At 39.5% G+C, this 20,353-nt stretch overlaps 1 protein-coding gene across 2 annotated transcripts in view; it reads right to left on the bottom strand.

Annotated features, from left to right (window-relative positions):
- Positions 1-20,353, bottom strand: part of USP24 (ubiquitin specific peptidase 24) — a 67,866-nt gene that overhangs the window by 27,800 nt on the left and 19,713 nt on the right. Inside the window, exons 8-32 of one of the 2 annotated variants that reach the window (XM_061344743.1) lie at positions 18,987-19,052; positions 18,276-18,350; positions 17,364-17,522; positions 16,366-16,480; positions 15,752-15,855; positions 14,503-14,610; positions 13,361-13,456; positions 13,098-13,259; positions 11,843-11,887; positions 11,186-11,293; positions 10,410-10,559; positions 9,584-9,715; positions 8,685-8,796; positions 8,350-8,426; positions 7,075-7,215; positions 6,874-6,927; positions 6,570-6,685; positions 5,872-5,938; positions 5,593-5,703; positions 5,096-5,194; positions 4,844-5,014; positions 4,143-4,228; positions 3,901-3,994; positions 3,493-3,648; positions 1,095-1,192 (exon numbers count right to left, since the gene is read on the bottom strand). In XM_061344743.1, coding sequence (XP_061200727.1) covers positions 1,095-1,192; positions 3,493-3,648; positions 3,901-3,994; positions 4,143-4,228; positions 4,844-5,014; positions 5,096-5,194; positions 5,593-5,703; positions 5,872-5,938; positions 6,570-6,685; positions 6,874-6,927; positions 7,075-7,215; positions 8,350-8,426; positions 8,685-8,796; positions 9,584-9,715; positions 10,410-10,559; positions 11,186-11,293; positions 11,843-11,887; positions 13,098-13,259; positions 13,361-13,456; positions 14,503-14,610; positions 15,752-15,855; positions 16,366-16,480; positions 17,364-17,522; positions 18,276-18,350; positions 18,987-19,052 — 2,702 coding nt within the window. The remainder of the gene's footprint in view (positions 1-1,094; positions 1,193-3,492; positions 3,649-3,900; positions 3,995-4,142; positions 4,229-4,843; positions 5,015-5,095; positions 5,195-5,592; positions 5,704-5,871; positions 5,939-6,569; positions 6,686-6,873; positions 6,928-7,074; positions 7,216-8,349; positions 8,427-8,684; positions 8,797-9,583; positions 9,716-10,409; positions 10,560-11,185; positions 11,294-11,842; positions 11,888-13,097; positions 13,260-13,360; positions 13,457-14,502; positions 14,611-15,751; positions 15,856-16,365; positions 16,481-17,363; positions 17,523-18,275; positions 18,351-18,986; positions 19,053-20,353) is intronic. The other variant, XM_061344744.1, reaches the window with a different exon arrangement.

Raw genomic sequence — 20,353 nt, 5'->3', positions numbered from 1 at the left:
TCACTCAAGGCTCTGTCCAACCTGGCCTTGAACACTGCCAGGGATGGAGCATCCACAGTTTCCCTGGGCAACCCATTCCAGTGCCTCACCACCCTTACAGTAAAGCACTTCTTCCTTATATCCAGTCTAAACTTCCCCTGTTTATGTTTTAACCCATTACCCCTTGTCTTGTCCCTACAGTTCCTGATGTAGAGTCCCTCTCTGGGGTCCTTGTAGGCCCCCTTCAGATACTGGAAGGCTGCTATGAGGTCTCCACGCAGCCTTCTCTTCTCCAGGCTGAACAGCCCCAACTTTCTCAGCCTGTCTTCATATGGGAGGTGCTCCAGTCCCCTGATCATCCTCGTGGCCTCCTCTGGGCTGGTTCCAACAGTTCCATGTCCTTTTTATGTTGAGGACACCAGAACTGTACACAATACTCCAAGTGAGGTCTCACAAGCGCAGAGTAAAGGGGCAGGATCAGCTCCTTCAACCTGCTGGTCACGTTCCTTTTGATGCAGCCCAGGGTACGGTTGGCTTTCTGGGCTGCGAGCTTCTATCTACAGATAGAAGCTTTCTGTTCCTGCTGGAAAATGCTTCAGGATCCATGGGATGCCAGTAGGGGGCACGGATAGAATTACTAAGAGCAACAAACACCTGATAAATCTGACCCAAGCACAAGCAGTGCTGTAGGTATCCCAAACCACCCACAGTGTGCCTCAACTGTTATCTGAAGGGTCTCAATTTTGAAGACTGTAAAATTTAATCTGGTTCCTACTGCAGTATCTATGCTCTGACCCCTTAAAATGTCCACTAGGAGCTCTGCAGGTCCGAAGCACTTAAATGCTAACTGTCCAAACATCAACTACCTTATTAAAAGCTACACTTCACAAGCTTATCCGTGAAGCCTAACTTTATTCTGGGGTTAACACCACGTACTATGGCAGTAGCTTTACAGACAGTGGATACTGAAAAATAACAGCTTTGGGTGGATTTCTTTTTCCCTGAGGAAGCAGCTTACAGGTGTACCTGTGTGCTACAGTGTGGAAAGCAGAAACCACATGGAACTGGTAACTAAATGAAGTGTCAGAAATTGAGTCAAGATTTTGCCATCTAACCTCAACCCTCCTGCTCTGAGGAAGTTTTCACAGAAAGACTTGGCACAGTTTCTTGCCATTTCATCATCTGCAGTTGGCATCAGCTTGGAGCTCAGTACCTAGAATAAATGAATAAAGAAGCATATATACACTCTCCTCCTTTTAGTATTATTAATCTGCTGAAGGTTAAATGTGTAACAGGAAAAAAACCACTACAAATGAAACAATTAACAGTGCACTTATGTGAAGCTGCAGTCAGTAAAGAGAAATCACATTAAAATATTCAGAACTATGACTATTACAGATATTTACTCTGTACCAAATAGCATTTTTTTCCTTATTGCAGTTTACTCATTAAGGGAAAGCATGAAGTGCATATTCTAGCACATTAAACACCTTCAGTCTCAGTCAGGCCTGAAGCTCCTTAGGAGCCCAAATGCTTCCTAGGCTTTCACTTGACAATATCCCATAGAACACCCTACAGGTGGCTTACTCACTGCTTTGAACACTGCTTTCACTGGTTTTTTTTTTTCCTTTGGTAAAACATGGTCCAGGTAATTTTATGGACCTTATCACCACTGTATCATCCCTCCTGTTTTAAGTCAGCATTAAACTTCACACAATGCAATTACACTCAAAACATGGCCATAAGGAAGTCTATGGTCTCTGTGGGCCAGATTTCATGTCCAATCATCAATTTCACTTCATTTTACATCAAAACCCCTCAAAACACCATCCAAACAACTCCCCAGTCCCTCCCAAACTCCCAGAAGATCCCCAGAACTTAGTTACTTTCTTGAGAACTCTTTGGCATGTACAGCCAACAGTGGTGCATGTAGGAAAACAAAACACATCTTTTCCAGGTTCACAGGTCAGAATGGCTTACAGAGTTCCACACATGAAACCTTATCGCAGCACTGCATGCTGCAACCCTGAACATCTGCACCATTTAATTTTCATCCCTTTCATGTGCTCTGCAAATTTCCTGTGCACATTTTGTCAGAGAGCAGTGCAAACTGGTTCCCATATTTCCAATACATCACCAGCAGAGGGGATAAGAAAAGCACATCCTCCTTTTCCTCACAGGAATCATCTTCCAATTGGCTTAAATGGGCTTGATGAGTAAGTCCACTCCTGTGATCTACACACCTAATCCAATTTTCTACTTCTCATCCTTTGCCAGAAAAGCAATTTATTACTTGCTTTTATTATTTGCTCTGGCATAGCAGCAGCAGATAACTGCCTCGTCACACTGTAATATAACCTGCCAGTTCAACAAGATACCCTTGCTGTGACATGCTAAACCATTTGCTTTCAGTTGCAGGACTTGTCAACATATTTCAAAGGCATCATCAAGTATCTTTCTTTCCAGCTGTACAGCAAAAGGGGAATCCTAATGCTGCAGTGTGATGACAGAGTAGGAGGATGAAGAGCTAACATTAGCTTGCAGAGAACCAAAGGAAAGCAACTACAAGAGAATCCCTACAACAATCTTGGCATGCACCAGGAATGAAAGAGATTAACTTTGTCCATCGTTTTTGAAGCTGCTGGCAACTGGCCCTCCAACTTCAAGTTGTTCAAACCATATTTGTTATGGGTCCTTATAAACAGTGGGACCTTCGAGTAGAACTACAAACTGTCCAGCTTCCTAGAGTGTGCAGACTACACTGCTATAACACCACCAGCTGAACTCTCATACACTTTAAAAACCATGCACTGAACAGCTGGAAAGAGCCTTTTAACAGGGTCCAATCCAGTGTTTTGGCTGCAGAACTTGCTCAGGAGAATACTTAGTGCTAAAAAATAGCATGTATTCCACTCACTTTACATGCACAGCTAGAACAGGCCAGAAGCTCCTGGGTAAAAACCCTGCACATTTGGATACTGAAAATTCTTCAGAGTTAAATGCTTCTCAAAAACATTCCTCCTGAGTCTCTACAGATTATAATAGACTTGTATAGAAAGCAATAGACTTGTATAGAAAGCAAGTTAGCATTCTTTTTCTTTCAAATTAAATCAAGCAAAACCAATTAAACCAAACAGCTCCCATTAATTTTTAAAACACCCAGCTTTTTTTTTAATATATACTAAAAATCCCATATCCAGAGTTTCTGGAGATTCAAGCAGGGATTTTACCTAAACTGTAAAGACTTTGATGCTTCTTTGCTCCTCTCCACTTACTTTATAACACTCCTTCCACAAGAAGAGGGCCCTGGCTTCACAGTAAAGTCTCTAAAGGGAAATTCTTTACCTCTTTCTTCCATGCAGAACTTGTCACATACACAGAAGCAGACTATGACATGACATTTGCATTCTGCACAATGACCTTGGTTGGTGGACTCCTGCCCAAGAAACTTAGAACTGCTTCAATTTTACTGCTGAGAAACACAAGTGGAAAGAAACAGATTTGTTTTCTTACCTCTAAATTATAGAGCACTCTGAAGGTGGACATGCCTGGAGCAAAGGATCTGAAAAGACTTTCTAGTATTGAACTAGCACTGGGCTGATGTTGGTGTTTTGAAGACAAGGACGGTGATTTTGAAGACTGAGAACTTGATTCTGATAGGAGTGTTTTCTAGGAGGAAAGAGCCACAGAAGAGGTATTTTGAGACACTACATTTTGTTGTAACTGGCAATGCATTTCCTATGACCTCTGTAATAACACTGTTGCCTCCAGCTGTTTGGAAGTAAGTCAATAATCCTTAACATGAGCATTATTTTACAGCAGTTTCAAACCCTTCACAGATTATAATCTGACAGGAATTTAAGAGACCTGGTAGCAAATTCCTTTTTAAATCACCAAGATCAATTATTGTTTAATCCATACCTTCCTTCCCAGGGAATCAAGCTGATCAAGAGCCTCCTGAATAGCTGGGTCAGTGGGAATCAAGAGCAGGAGTTTCCTCACTCGTAATGTTATCCTGAAAAGTTATCAGAAGTTACTTGTGCAAAACAGGGCTCAGCCATGCTGTGGCCTGGTGGCTGCCTACACACTGCAAAGTAAGCAGCTATTACAACTTTGCAGCGTGAGCATTGCTTCAATATTTAATAAGCATTTAGTTTGCTTACCTTGGCTCCTCTAGATTGGCAAGCTGGTAAAGCATATCAAACACATTACACACGAGAGCCATGACTACTCCAGGGAGGGACTTCTCCTGAGAATTAAGAAGAAATACAAAGGTTTTTTTCTCTCCACTCTCTTGCAAGTAATTTTAAGAGAGCTCTTCACTCAAGCAATTAACCCAGAGGCCAACCTGGCCTTTAGAAATCCCAGCTGCTTTCTAGACTGAGAAACATTTCATTTTTACATTACCCCATTTCCCTTTTAACAACCAATTTCTAAGTCAGCTATTAGGGTTGACATACAAAGCAGACCAGGAATGGGCCAAACATACTAGTTGATCCTTCTTAGTTTATTTTCATAGTGCAGCTTTATTAATAGTGGAAATCTCTCCCCTAGACAAATATACAACCTCAAAGTTCAATCATAGGGGTCTTGATCGCTGAAAAGACCCTGCAGAAATTAATTAAACAGGCTACAAAAGGTGAGAAAATATGTTACAAAATCTAATCTGCATGCATAAGGCAAATAGGTATTTAGATGCTTTGTTTCAATTGCAGTTTGAAGGCAAAACCAGACTACTGAGGATTGGATACTGAAGCTGATATGAACAGCTAAGTCTCTAAGTCTTCCATCCCAGCTGTGTCTTCCCCAACTATCCTCCCTCCAGGAAAAACGTGAGGGAAGGTTTCAGGTTATTACACTGTACCTGTTCCATTGCATAGGATGAACTAAACACACTGCTGGTATTGCTGGAACTGGCTGAGGAATCTGCAGAGCTCCCTGATGGAGTCCCGCTTCCTGATGTTTTTACTGTAAGGACTTGTTCATCAGAGAAGCCCAGTTGGTGGAGTAATTTCTGATCTTTGTTTACAGTTAGCTGCAAGAAAACATTAATCATTTAGTTCTGGAAAAGAAACTCAATTTCATAAAGAATGAGAATTGTTTGTAGTTAACATACCAGGCTGTCATTGGCAAATATCTGTATATTATCCACAGGCGAATTCAGCATCTTTGCTATCTTCCACCTGACGCTCCCTACGGTTTCATTGCTATGTGCCTGGAAAACGAAACAGCACTAGCTCAGGAAGTCTGCTCAAGCACTAAATTCCAAGAGAAAAAAATCTTCCATTAAAGTCTTCCTGCTCCTCTGCATCGGGTGGTAAAGGTACTGTCCACAAGAAAGGCTGACAGGGTGGGACAGCAGTACAAATGCCCATCACTGACAGCAAGCAAACTCCTTTTCCCAACCCAGCATGATGATCAAAATACGTTCAGTCTACAGACACTTCTGTTACAGTAGCATTATACAGACATCTAACGTTTTCAAAGAGTTTTCAAGTTGACTAAGTCCCTCAAAACCAGCTTACTCTGCTCAATCCAGGCACTCAAAAACCCAAGAGTAGCTACATGATCCACACTGCACACGTAAAACACACGTAACCTGTGCACACATACCTCTATGGTGAAGGTATCTTTGGTAGACTCATACGTAACATTAAGTGTTAAAAGATGCCCATGGAAAGAAGCACCATGAGGTAGAATAGTTCGGGGAACAGAGTAAAGGTCCTACAGGAAGAAAAGTTTGACAATAAATATCACCCTTGAAAACAAAGACATTTCTATGATTGTATGTAGCAAAGTTACCAGAGATGCATAGGTTTAAGTAACTTTTATTGTTTTTAATACTAGAAATTGTATTTTTACTCTTGCCTAGTAAGAAATGCTGTATCTTACCTCTATTGTTATCACGTAACGCTCTGCCAACAGCAGCAGCCTCTCAATTATTACAAGTTTAGTTGACCTAGAGACAAACATTGAAAACAAGCATAACCTGTCTCAGAAATTCATTTTCAGCACTCACAGATAACTACCATGAACTGGCTCTTTCCAAATATAACTCCTTAAAATTGGAGTTAATTCACTTGAAACTAACTAAGAAAACAGCCCGAGAAGCTCGTGTTATACTGCTGGAAATGTAGCCAGCTTCAGAAGAAGCTTCATATTTCTTACGGTCCCACCCTGTGCTCATCTACTTAAGCTACACACATTTAGGTAGTCATTAGAGCTAGAGGAGGAAAACCCATCCTTTTCTTTCCCACTTAAAACAACCTCAACAAAACCAAACCCTTCTGCCCCAGAAATATTATGTGACTAATAGGCTGGTTGGTAATGGTTTATGAGGGGTTTTGTGGTTTGGGTTTTGGCAGATTGAAGGGGGAAGTGTTGGCTTTTTTTTATTATTTCTGTTAAAAACCGGTTTTGCAAAGTCTCTTTGGAACTTAAACTGCACTATAATTGGAATATTCAGCTGAGAAACCACCAGGATATACAACCACCAATACTGAGACTTTTAATTAGCGCTCAAAATCATCTGGGAAGCAGCTGGAAGCAAATGTCTACTGCTGTATTTATTCTTTTAAAGGCACACCTACCTGTAAGGAGACTGAACTGATGTTGCTACCGTAGGCATAGCAGTTGCTGTAAGCATTTTTGTAGCTCTTGTAACAGCATGTGTTAATGTTGGACCTCCAAGTGCAGAGCTGGCTGCCTAGAATACAAAGCAGAGTGTAAACGCTGGTTTACATGGATGATAAGCATGTCCTGCAGAGCTAAGAGAACAAGAAGTATCTGCAGAAATAATGTTTTTGTTTAAGTAGAGTTATCATAGTCAATTATTCTAAGATACAAAACTGAAAAAGGATGCAGGTACAAGAGCAATTAAAATGTGTCCTTTACCTCTAATCGTGTGTAGCAATCAGCAATGAACTTCTTGTGCAGTGATACTGAATCCTAAAGATAAAACATACAAATGAATTAGAAGTTAAAACCAAGATCATGGGAATTACTTAAGACAGAATCCAACAAATCACACACTTTAGCCTGCAGAGCATCAAGACTATGAACATGAAAGCACTTTACATACAAATACATGCCTACCTTTTTCAATCTAGGAGTTAGATTGATATAGCTGTAATTTATTATCAACTGAATAGCTTCATTGGCAATTTCTTCATCAGGTGACTCCATTGCAATTTTCCAAATGAAATCCATTCCTATTAATTCCAGTTTTTCCACACTCTATGCAAGGAAGAACAACAATAAAAACACAAGTGGATTTCTCACACAATGGTGAGTTGAACTGCAGGAATAAAACAAGTCTTCCACCTGTTAGAAAAGCATCTTTTGACTGAACCTTTAGAATTTTCTTTTCCAACATGCTGCCAAGGTTTGGCACAGTGTGAAGGGAAATCGATAGCTGCATATTTGTATACTTACACTAGAAAAAAATTGTTTGATTGCAGGTGGATAAACAAGTTCCAAAAACTACTCTGTCAAGACGACTAAAAAATAAAAGACCTCAAATGCATGGAGAAATTTAATTGGGAATGGAATTTGTTTCACAAAGGTCAACATGGTAACTAACCACATAATAAACCATCACCAAACCTACTATGATACTTGGCAAAAAAATATTCGTTTCAAGTTAGATTTCTGTGATAAAGATCTAAAATGCCTATGGAAAACTACTTAACATACAGCCATTAATTTAATGGAAACATGTAAGGATTGTTGAGTTAAAAATTACTGTAGGTTGGAATTTGAATATGATATACAGTTGGATATAAGGAAGAAGCTCTTTACTGTTGAGGGTGGTGAGGCACTGGAATGGGTTGCCCAGAGAAGTGGTATATGTTCCATCCCTGGCAGTGTTCAAGGTCAGGCTGGACAGAGCTTTGGGCAGCATGGTCTAGGGTGAGATGTCCCTCCCCATGGCAGGGGGTTGGAATTAGATAAAGTCCTTTCCAACCCAAACCATTCTGTGATTCTAAGCCTAAATCTCTTGTAAAGAAGAAAAATAATAATTAAAGACTAAATAAAGGAGAGAAAGGAATATTTCCCTGCTAGAGAGAAGTAAAAAATGCTTATTAGAATTCATGATTATTAATAAAAAGGTATTAATATCCACCCATTCCTCCTGCAAAGTTTTAGAAGCTACACACCAGCTTCCAGCTATCAATTACTGAATTTTAACTGTCGTAATTGTGGAGTTTAAAGATTCAGAATTTCACAGTGTCAATACCAGAATGATGACCTGGATATTAATACAAACATGACCATGTCAAACAGCTGCTAAAGAATCCTTGTCTCACTTCCTCCCATCCCCAAGATGCCACAGGCAGCACACAAGAAGGAGCTTGCCAGAACACTCACCAGCTGAGTTCCTTGCCTCTTCAGTCGATGGTCACACAGGTTCACATTTTCAAAGAAAGTCTTAAATAAACTAAAACCTGGAAGTGAAAAAAGGTGCAAGGTTTTTATTCAGGTCAGGCTAAGTTCCTATGCTTTTCTGAAAAAAAAACAACAAAGCTACCAAATACAGGAGATGACCTTTTCCCCTGCAGCCATTAGAACTCAAAATGAGAGAAAAAGGCCCCTTTCTTATCCTGAATTACAGAACCGGTTATGTATTTAATGTAAAGGCTCAGAAAACAAATCTGTGGTATATATTTCAAAACCAAATCTGTTGGCAGAAGCCATTTTCTTACCATTCATAGTAATTTCATACGACTCCAGTTTAAGAATTTTCTCTTTGAAGAGCTGTTGCTGTACATCACTCTCTAGATCATGCTGTCCTTTTGTAAACCACTCAAAGCACATCTGTGAAAGAAAGGTGGATGTATTTTTACCCCACTGTCATGGCAAGTACTTTAGTTCTGTACAGCACTGGCAAACTGCATCAGCTATTACAGTAACTTATCTTATAGAAATGTTATCCACAGCAAGAGGCTCAAAATCTAATCTCTCAGTAACCTCATGTTACAAGGCTGTATTGCAGTGTTAGGGTACTTCATAGAATCATAGAATGGTTCGGGTTGGAAAGGACCTTAAGATCATCCAGTTCCAACCCCCCTGCCACAGGCAGGGACGCCTCACACTAAACCATATCACCCAAGGCTCTGTCCAACCTGGCCTTGAACACTGCCAGGGATGGAGCATTCACAACCTCCCTGGGCAACCCATTCCAGTGCCTCACCACCCTAACAGGAAAGAACTTCCTTATACCTAACCTGAACTTCCCCTGTTAAAGTTTGAACCTATTACCTCTTGTCCTATCACTACAATTGTAGTCATCTTTCACCCAAACAATGCTGAATGTCTCTTACCATTGCAAAATTACACATACCCCTTTTCAAACCAGTATCCATAAACCTGAAACTAATCTCCTGGCCAACATTCCTCCCTCAGTCAAATTGAATGTTAAAAGAACATCCTAGTCATAAGTGAACATGTAACAGTGGCTCCATTAGCTTTCATAAAGAATATAAAATGCATTATTAGTGCTTACTACTTATGTCTGGCACGTCTCAACAAACACACGTGTTATTCCTGACCCATTAAGATCCACTCTGCAAACACAGATACCAACTTCTCAAGTACTTCTTACCTCTCGATCTAACTCACAAACATCCTGGCCAGTTACAAGGCACTCCCAGATCTCCCTGGCACGATTCCAGCCCAAGTAAAGGGTGGCTTCTTGCAGAAAAAATGCCAAAAATTTTAGATGGGCTTCCAAATACTGAGGAAGAAGAAACAAAAACTCAAGCTTAAGACTTTTTTTCCCCCTGAAACAAGAACTCTGAGCATTCTCTTTAGCAAACCTATCTGTCAAACAACAATATACTTTGCAAAGCCTGGAAAACAAAAATTGCTACTGCAGTTTCATTTCTATTTTATATAATTTTAAGCATTACTTCTTTTTTATTACCTTTCTAAAAAGGAGCATAAATCCCCTTGGATTTGCTATTAATTTCCCGATATTGATGTTATTTGATACTAGTTACTAAATCACAGCTAACAATAAGCTAGTATCAGGTGGCTTCCATTTCCTAACTAACAAATCTGTTCCAAGAGCTTCACACCAAATTCAAGGGTATAGTCTCTAGAAGGGTAGTTGAACTAGAAGGTGGAAGCTGCACAAGCTTGGAGACAGAAGCCCTGGGGTAAGGAGATCCAGCTCTTGATCAGTTAAAGACTTTGCTAAGACATTTGGATTGTGATGTTTGCCCACCCTTGTTCTATAACATAACAAGGCTACACCAACCCCCAGTAGTAAGTATCAGAACTGTAAAAACCAGTGTAATTACTCAGAGATAACATATATACCAGTGAATTGCAAAATGAAACATCACCTAATCTTACACAGCTTGGTCAGTGACAGACTACATCATGGTTTCAAAACATAAGGTAGGAAGAAACCCAGGGTTCAGTACCTCTCGGTAAGTGTATCGGCCATCCACTAATGTTGCTCCGACAAGCCCTCCCGGACCTGCCACAGATGCAGCCAAACGGTGGCATGATATTAAGCTTCCTGTCACCAGCTTCACTATTTCAAAGTTTTTCTTTAAATCTTGAATAATGCTCTTGGCAAAAAAAAACAACCACAAATCAAAACATAACATTGAGAGGTTTTAAAGAGAATAGGTAAACAGGCACATGTTTATTGGAAGGAATAATGTGTGACATCCCCCCCCCCCCCAGTCAGCTGTACCCCATCCAAGCATCCAAAGCCTCCTTACATTAGTGCTTTCAGGATGTGCTGAAACACATGTGCTGCAGATGGCAAACAAAGTCCCACCCCTCTGCTCATCCACTGTGTAGCACATGTGACTTGCTGGTACTTTAGTCCCTTTTCTAATAGTCAATGTCAATTCAATTACAAAGCAGTTGGTCTAAACATTAGCCACTGTTCATTTCTTAACAGCATGTTAATTATTCTACAGGAAGCTGACAATACAATGAATTAGTCCTGATGCAGCAAACAGATTTATACATATGTATACATGCACAAACAAATGGATGGCACACCGTACAGCATCTATACTTGAACAGTTTATGCTACATCACTAAACTCTACTTATCAAAGTATGTTTTAGTCTATTTTTCCCCCCCTTCCCTCATTTCTAAATTCCACTTTCACATTCTACAGAAGCAAAGCCACATAGACATAACAAGGGCTTCAAAAATCATCTCAGCATCATATTCTTACCTTGTCTTGCTTTTGGTAAGTTTGCTTAATAAAGGAACGTGTGATTTCATGGAGCTGACGTAATGCTGGCACCACCCACACAAACTGAGGATTATTGTGCTGGGATGACTAGTAGTAGGAAAGGTAAAAACAATTACACATGTGTACATGCTCAACAACAGTAACTTTCCTCTTAAGACTCCTAGAAGCCTAATGATGTCTATTAATCCTACTGTTTCAAAACAACATCTACTAGCTCTGAAGGCTTCAGTTACTTGCTCCTGGTCCCTTTCTGAACACACTCAAGGTGCCTTTCTTCACTTGTACAAGAAATCCTTTGACACATATATGCCATTTTGCTGTCCTTATTATTAAGCCCAAAGTACCACCTCCTTGCTAGGGAACATGCAAATTAAGCAGACAAAAAGTTGCACCAGGGAGATATAACCACCACCTTCCTTAATAACAGGAGATGAAGCAGGCCTGTTAGGGCATAGAAGGGTAAATCCAGTCAAATGATGTTACTTACTGCTAAAACAAGAACAACAGAACGAACAATCTGAAATACTACTGAGGGTTGAGAGACAAGAAGAAACTTCTGATTGGAGCCTCTGATAGGAAGCAAAGGATACTTAAGCTGCATTTTGAAAGAGATCCTGTGAAGAATTACCCTCCTACCTCATTGTTAGAACTGCTCATCACTTTTCTGGGAGGCTTCATTTTCTGTAAAGTTTGACCACACAAACCAGTACTGAGGTTGCTTATGTAGAGAAGTGATGTCTGGTTTAAATACTGACAACAACCACTACCACCTGCACACTCGGGGAGATTAAAGTAACCTGGTCTCTACTGAAGACTCCCTCATGTATTTGAGAATGCTGACTTAATATTACATTCCCTCCCAGTTTATGCCCTAATAAAAGGCAATAAAAGAAAGGATGTACTTTTAAAAGTCTGCTGTATGGTTACCCCAATCCCTTCTAGCTTACAATTACAGCTTTCCCTTAGTGTTTCCCACTGCAGCACCGCTATAAAGGCCCTTGCCAGAATGTAATTAAAAAGAATGCAAGAATAGGAAAGGACAAGAGAAGATCCAAAACAAAAACCTGCAAGTTTCACAAGACATTGAGAACCCAAAGTTCGAAATCCATATTCATAAACACAAACACACAAAAAACTGTGATGAGTATCAAGAAGCAACAAACTTTGCTTCCGGAACAACCAAAATCCTCTACATATGCTGCAACACAGACAAAACCTGATTTATCATGGAAAAAAAAAGGATGAAAAAAGAACAAGCCTTTTTCTTTATTTACAGTATTCTTCAGACTGAAAAAAGACAGGAGCATTCCTGCAGACCTCAAGAAAAACTGCCTGCAGTGCAGGAGAGAATATATGCAGTCTTTTTAAGCCATACACATCTCTGCTGCTGCTGCCAGGAAACATCTTAGCACAGGTAGCTGCGGGAATGGCTTCTTTATGTTAGCTGAAAAGAGTTTAAGTATTTTATTAAAGTATTTGTTAAAATACAAAACTCTTAGGATTTAAGTTATCAATTTGTATTTTGAGACTTAATGGTCATGCCAGAACACATGCTCAAAGAGAACTAATCTAGATTTTCACATGAAAGGGACAGTTAAAATACTGACATACCTTTATAGTGGTTCCATTTGCAAATTCTAACCTTGGGCCCATCCTGGTAGTTTCCCATAAACTGATCACTCCTTGTGCTGAAAATTTGCTTAAAACAAAGGCAAGAGACTTACTTTGAGTCTCATGGTCAACAAACGGGCTCACACAAAGCCTACCCCTCTTGTGGACTCCCCAAGGTAAGAACTTACAGATGGGACACGCAATTTGAGCATCTTGAAAGGAAGGGCAACATCAAGACTAGATAACATTTCATTGTGGAAAAGATAAATAATAAACCAACCCTCTTAATATCCTCTATGCATTTGATGATGTAGCTTCTTTTGATTGCCTCTTTCACTGCATAGGCATCACTGAGGATTGTCAGATGTTCCTCCAAAGCTTGCTGAATAAGACTACATGGTAATGTTGGAAGATGAGCCAGCTCCCAAAGCACCTCCAGCACCTAGAGGAAGAAGTGCAAGACTAGTCAGGACCTAGGAAGTAGAGAGTCCAGCAACCTGATGTTTAATGAAGAAAAACCCCAAACAAAGAACATTCACATGCCTTTCCAGTGGTCGTCTCCACCCGTGCTTCTCGACCAATGCGTCCTATGAGGCTCAACAGCTTCTGCCGCACTCTATCACTCTCTGTTTCCCAGCTCTGTATAGCAAAGAAATAATATCCACTATTAAAGCAGCAAGCACTGTTTGTCTGCTGTCTCACAAAAGGGATAATTCACAATTGTTTTACTGCAGGAAAACCAAAATACAACCAAGGATGTCTCCACCAGGCATATTTCCTTAGTTTTGTTACTGGGAGCTAAAGTATTTATTTGCCCAATGATTTTTTTTTTTCCAAATATAAACTATATGAGATTAAATATAATAATAAAACCTCACTTTAAGTACCTTAGCACTGCCTATATGTGTCCTGGTTTCAGGTGGGATAGAGTTAATTTTCTTCCTAGTAGCTGTGTTTTGGCTCCAGTTTGAGAACAATGCTGATAACAAACCAATGTTTTAGTTGCTGCTCAGTAGTGCTTACTCTAAGTCAAGACCTTTTCAGTCTCTCATGTTCTGCCAGCAAGGAGGAGTACAAGAGGCCAGGAGGGAGCACAGCCAGGACAGCTGACCTGAATGAGCCAAAGGGATATTCTATCCCATAGAACATTATGCTCAATACATAAACCAGGGGGAGTTGGCTGGGAGGAGCAGATCGCTGCTCAGGGACTGGCTGGGCATCGGTCAGTGGAAGGTAATTGTGTTGTGCATCATTTGTCTGTCTTGGGTTTTATTTCTCTCTCTGTTGTCTCCCTCTTCATTACTATTATTAAATGGCTATATTTTACCTATTAAACTGTTCTTATCTCAACCTTTTTTCAGTTCTCCTTCCCATCCCTCCACAGGGTGGTGAGCAAGCAGCTGCATGGTACTTAGCTGCCAGCTGGGATTAAACCCTGACAACAACGTACTTAAAATCTAAGTCACTCAGCAATACGGTAGCAGATCAGACTTCAGGTTAACACACAAAAAACCTCAGTATTAAAAGTGTTACTTTTGTAGCCAATTTTATATTTATATAGAAAATATAAATGTATTGAAGGTATTTGCCTCTTGGTAGGCTGGATGCAAAAGTACATCTTATCAATTCCTAAGGGAACTGAATTCCCTAAGGAGGGAATTGAAAAAATTCATGTGAAAACTTACCTTTTGGATTAGAACAAATAAATGGTTGAGTTGATCAGAGCTAAACTTCACAGCAGCTGCAGCAATAATGGTATGTATGTTTTCTATCACAGTGGAGGATTGTCCTGACTGAAAAGATGGAAAACACAAGAAAGGGAGTCTTTATCCCAAATAAGATCAAGAAAAATCTTCAGGTAAGCATTACCCTGCTATTCACACTAATGACAATGAGTAACAGGTTATGACATGTCAGAAACACAAGCTAAGAGTAACTGTCTCTGCTCCCCATTTCACTGACAGAGAGGTCTTTGGAAGTAGTTCTAAAGCAGAAAAGACCAAGTTAATCTGCCATTATTATACCAGCTTCAAGATGCTGCACATACCACTGTAAGGTATGGTGCCAGGAACACAGACACGACCATTTTTATTTCTTGGTTAAGTTCATGTGTGGGGTGCTCCATTTCCGACACCCTTTAAGGCTTTACTCAAAAGCAAGCAATACAAAATCTCCTCCCACACTGATGGGAGCACCATGGTAACAACAGCCAGAAGAACAAAAGTGAGCTAGAATTATACTTCAGCTCTACCAAGCTTGCAAAACTTGCTGCCATGCCTGCATATACCACAGATCTGACAGAGTCAAGTGAGTTTAGTCTAAAACTTCAATGTTTGCACAGAGAAGAAAACCATTTCCTGCAGCACATTATGGCTCTGGTCAAAATTTCCATGTGGTGTTTGCATTAAGCAGTCAAACCACCTTTCCTACACGGCAGTAAGTTGAATACGAATAAAGTGAATATGAAAAGATGACTTGTCAGTCAATTCTATGTATGTACAGGGAGTTAAACAGGAATTCGTGAGCCTGCTCTTTAAAGTCACACTGTGAGTTGCATTCAAATGTGTACCTCCAGTCATAAAAATTAATATCCTTAGGCATGGTCTTTGGTCTAGACAAACACTCTATCACCTGTTTCAGGCTTAAAACATCTTATTCCAAGCCAAGTGTTTTCACAGCCCTTTAACACTTGTTGCAAAGAACTGAACTTCATTGTAAGATTTAACAGCTGTATTACAAGAAATTGTCAGAACACTTGATTTTAAATGGTAAAGGAAGAAGCAGAAGAAAGCCTGTGCATTAATTATACTGTTAACATCTCAACACCTCCACTTTGCAGTAGGTGCATATATTATCAGCTAAAAAAATCCCACCATTAGAACGTTTGCTTTTGTAAGACAGTCTAAAAACACCTGCCTAGTCTTGGTTGCTCACCTGAATTCTCCAGATTTTTGTGAGCTCATCTAGAGATAATTTACTGCCCAGCAGTTCAATAATTCCCTTTATACGATCACAGTATTGTGCTTGGTCTATATTACCTATCAAACAAAGAAAGGTAACCAAGTTAACAGATTTAAAACAGTATTAGAGACATTAAAAGCCTAAAAATAAACAAGTTATTTTAAAAGGGAGAAGAACAAAGCTCTACCTTCACTGGAAAATTCTCTCTCTACTGCTACAAAGAAATTTATCAGTCCAAAGAAGAAGAACAAGGCTCTTTCTATTTTTATATTGTCTCACTTCATACCTCTATAGCAGTTCACACCTACAGGACATTACTACTTGGAAAAAAAGTCCTTTTTCTATTTCCTAGAGCCTAACAATATACAAAGATAAACTGAGAACAAAATCCCCAGGTACAGAAGACATCTGCAGATGTCAAATATAGAACTAGATGATAGTAGCAGAATTTGCAGGGTTTTCCTTACTCCAATATGAAGATGACAAAACCCTTCAACTCCTTTGTTAATTAAGATGCACTGAAAGGGACAGATGAAATTGTTAAATACAGTGAAAGCTCACCCAAAAGTCGTTCTGAAAGTGCTTACCTTCTAGAGCAATGGACAGGACAGAGTTCTCTACCAGCCAGTTTAGTAACCGGTCTGTATCTATTGCATTCTTCACCGACTTGGATACAGTGCTGTCTTCTATTAATTTTGTTACCTAGAAATTGCAAAATGGGAGATTCTAACAATGATTCCCACAGGTGTTTCATTTGCACACATGGAAATCGATTCAAAAGGCTGACTGTGAAGCTTAGGTGTGAATCCTGACATATTTTGAGCACAGGAAGTGTTGGAGCTTTTTTGGTTGGTTGGTGTCTTATTGTGTGGTTTGTGTGTGTGTGTTTGGTTTTGTTTTCTAATAACCTGTTTAAAAACAAACTGCTACCCAGAAACATCTCCTTATCATCAGCCTCTGATGCAGCAGATTCTTATTCTCATTCTGACACAGAAAAGGTATATTTCTGCAAGGTATAGTTACAGATATACCAGAAGTAGGTTATTTCAGGCTTCTGCATCTTACACTCAAATCAGTGTCCTATTTTTTTATCCAATACAGGCTCCTCACTACAGGGAGAAAGAGTACCTTTCTGCTAAAGCCTTCAAAAGCTGCACTTTTAGAACTTCACCAAGGATACACAGCATTTATGACTAAGAATCAAACAGCAATGAGGTTTAACATTTCAGTTTTCCCATAAATAAAAGCACAAAAGAGGGACTCTAAAACGCCTTACAATGGCTGCACACTAAACCAATGCATTCTTTTTGGGGGGACAATTCAATTATATAAATTCTTGAAGGAAGAGATGAATGAACAACACTACACTTAAACCACAACTGCCATCAAAAAGAAACTGTTTTCTTCTGCTTTGATATAAGATTTTAGCACAAAGAGCTCTGGTCCATAAGCCCCAGGCTCCTAGGTGCTCCTACAGTGTTCATGTACCATTTCATTTTTTAGGGTTGCTGTTTCAATGGCTTCTTAACAACTCACCCCACCTCACACATGCACAGACACACACACCCCAAAAAAGCAAACCTACTTCTTTGAGGGAATTCATTTTTGCACTGAAGTGAGGAGATTTTAGCATGCGCAACAGGATGTCCAGCCGTAAGTCATCTACCGCCGTTACCAAATCGGGTTGGAAGCGCATACACAGCAGTTTGATACCAGACAAGAGCTCAGGGATACTGACTAGTCTCTATTTAAAACAAAACACAGAAAGGACAAATAGAGGCAGTGCTATTTCTGCTATTCTGTTTCAGACTTCAATGACTGACAAAGAGGAGGGTTAGTGACCCCATACAGACTGTTTAATCTATGAAATGCAGTACCATGTACATCTGAAAGTATAACTTGTGCATTAGACACCTTAAGACAACAAAAGCTTTGGTTAAATTGGACTTTTTTTGCTGCAGATCTGGTACACTAAATTGCTCCTATGTAGTTACACCACTATGCAGACTTTACAATTTACAATTCACAATTTAAGTCTAAGTAAAAAGTCAGCACTTAAAAACTTAATAGACCTGAATGCCAAATTCAGGGTAACACAGGAAGTAGTCACAAGTTACATGGACATAAAATATCAGGAATTGCTGAATTCTCAGAAGCAAACAGCTAATGTAACACTCAAAGTCTTGTAACTTGTGTGCATACAACAGACTGCAAGATAGTAAGCACCTTCAAATCCATTACAGAAGTGAGCAGCTTGCTGCAGAAGAGGACCAACAAAACATATTTGATAGTAACAGAGGTAAAATACTTTAAGGGTCATAACATGAGGTATTTACGGAAAAGGGGGCTGAATGGAATTGGGTAGATGTATTTTGTTCTGTGCCATTCAGAATTCAGAACAGGCTGCATTTTTGCTTATGAAAATAAAGCTATTGTTCTAGTCTACATTGCCAAAACACACAGTAAGTTCTTAAATATTTAATGTATAAAGCATTACCTTGTCTTTCAAGTCCTTCTCTTCTACATTCTGCACATACTTAATCATTTTATGAATGACTGGATCCAGCATGGGCTAAAGAATGTGAGAAAAGGCATGACAATCGTGTTTCCTGCAATCAATCACAATACTCACAAGATCTGGCTTCAGCAAAATGAAATACTTAGCTGAAAGGTGACAATTATCTTAGGCAGAAAGCAACACCTACAACATACATAAAACAATCCAGCTGGCTAAGTCCAGAAAAAGAAGCAATTAGAGTTAAGAAGCCATTTCAGACCACTATAATATGGGTTTGCAAAAAAAGGTGGACAGATCAACCTTTCTAAACATATCAGAGGCACAGGCCTCTCTGACTCCCAGTGGCTTCTAAACTACCTCCCCTTCAAATAAAGCCTTTCAGTCACTTATAATTCACCCATCAGGCTAAATTCTTTTCCCACATGCTTTACACTGATGCAGTTTACTAATGGCAGAGGCAAAGCTTCTCACTGTTGCAGATGTAGATACATGACTACGGATCACTGTGCTTAGAAAATGAATCTGAACACTATAGCTGTCCTCTATCCATCACCCTCAGGATGCTCAAAATGGTTCTTGCACTTCATGCAATGTGAGTTGTAGGCTTTTTGAATTAGTCATCAGTTTCATACCGAAACAGTTGTAAACTGGTTTTCAGTCCTCTGATAACTCATAACAAAGACATTTTACCTGTACTACAGAAGAGTTAAGATATTCTGCACAAACTCCAAATGGCTGAACTAACGCAGAGATTGCCTGAAAAAAAAATTACAGTGAGTATTTAGGTGCACATATAGGAGACCTTTTCAGAGACAGTGATCTGTAACAAAAGGCAAATTAAGGTCAGTAAGTATCATTCATCTCAGACAACAGTTCCCAGTCATTTACTACAAATTCATTTTGGTGTGCAAGTCCTTTACAACAACACATGGCTCAGGAAACAGATTTACTCCATGGCATGCAGTATGTATTATATGTCTTTGCCTGAAATAAAAAATGCCTTCCCAGTTTTCACTGATCTTGGTCCTCTCACTATTCTGTTCAGTCTGCTCTGTCTGATCCTGTTTCAGTGACAGAAATAAACAGATTGAAAAGGACACATCACATTTTGGTTGCTCTCTATAGCAAAAAGACGTGTGAATCCAAGCCTTAAGGTTAAAGCCATACAGCAGATTTCTTTCCCAAAACATTAAGTGGGAGAAAACTTTTGTAAATGTGTCAGATACATGTCAAGATCTCTTCCATGCATGATTTTCAAGTGATGTTTATCAAGAAATTAAACATATAAAGGCATTTGTCTGCCAATAAATAACACCAAAATTTGCGTCTTCTCACACTGGATCAAGAGCTGTGAAACTGAGTGTGCACCACTGCAGTCAAAGGCCTGAATTGAGTGATGCTGACCCACAACTTCCTCCTTAAGCAAGCAGTTATTAATGGGTCAACAAAGTCAAAGTTTCTATTGCAGGACTGGGACTTAAACAGAGTTGCCTTATTCTGCTGTCAGGCTCATGTATAAGCCTATCTCTTTATAAAGCAGCAAATATCAATATCCCAAGAAAAGAAGTTGAATTCTCACCAAATGGTGCTTGACTGAAAGCAGACTGATTTTATACTGTGGGACAAAATTCTAAATGACATCTTTTCCCTTAAGCTCCTTGCTCTTCAAAGCTTGAAAGATTCTGAAGTCTCTTGAATATAGGTTAGGAAGCTAAAAAATGAACCAGTTAAGCTTTGTCACCGAATATAGTTTAGCTCTGCTGAACCAGTCAGTTTTTAGACACAGCTCTTGAACAGTTGCTCAGGATTAGACAGTGTCTGTCTTCCTAAGGTTTTTTTTTCCTTTAACAATGATTTCTGTAATAAATGATAGAAGTCAACTCACTTGAAGCTAAATGCAGCTACATTAATTAAACAGAAAACCAGGGACAAGCTGGCAAATGTATAATGAAACTAGATTGATTGATGTCTAACTAGAAGGCTGACTGTTAGCCAGATACACTAATCCCTCCTCTTTTCTGTGGTATCAAAAGCTCTTGTGTCAGGATTCTTATGCA

Source organism: Neopsephotus bourkii, unplaced genomic scaffold (assembly GCF_033783945.1).
Source record: "Neopsephotus bourkii isolate Nb327-2 ecotype Australia unplaced genomic scaffold, CSIRO-AGI_Nbou_v1 NB_234, whole genome shotgun sequence".
In the NCBI taxonomy this organism is placed as follows: Eukaryota; Metazoa; Chordata; class Aves; order Psittaciformes; family Psittacidae; genus Neopsephotus; species Neopsephotus bourkii.
This window is presented reverse-complemented; position numbering and strand designations above follow the sequence as displayed.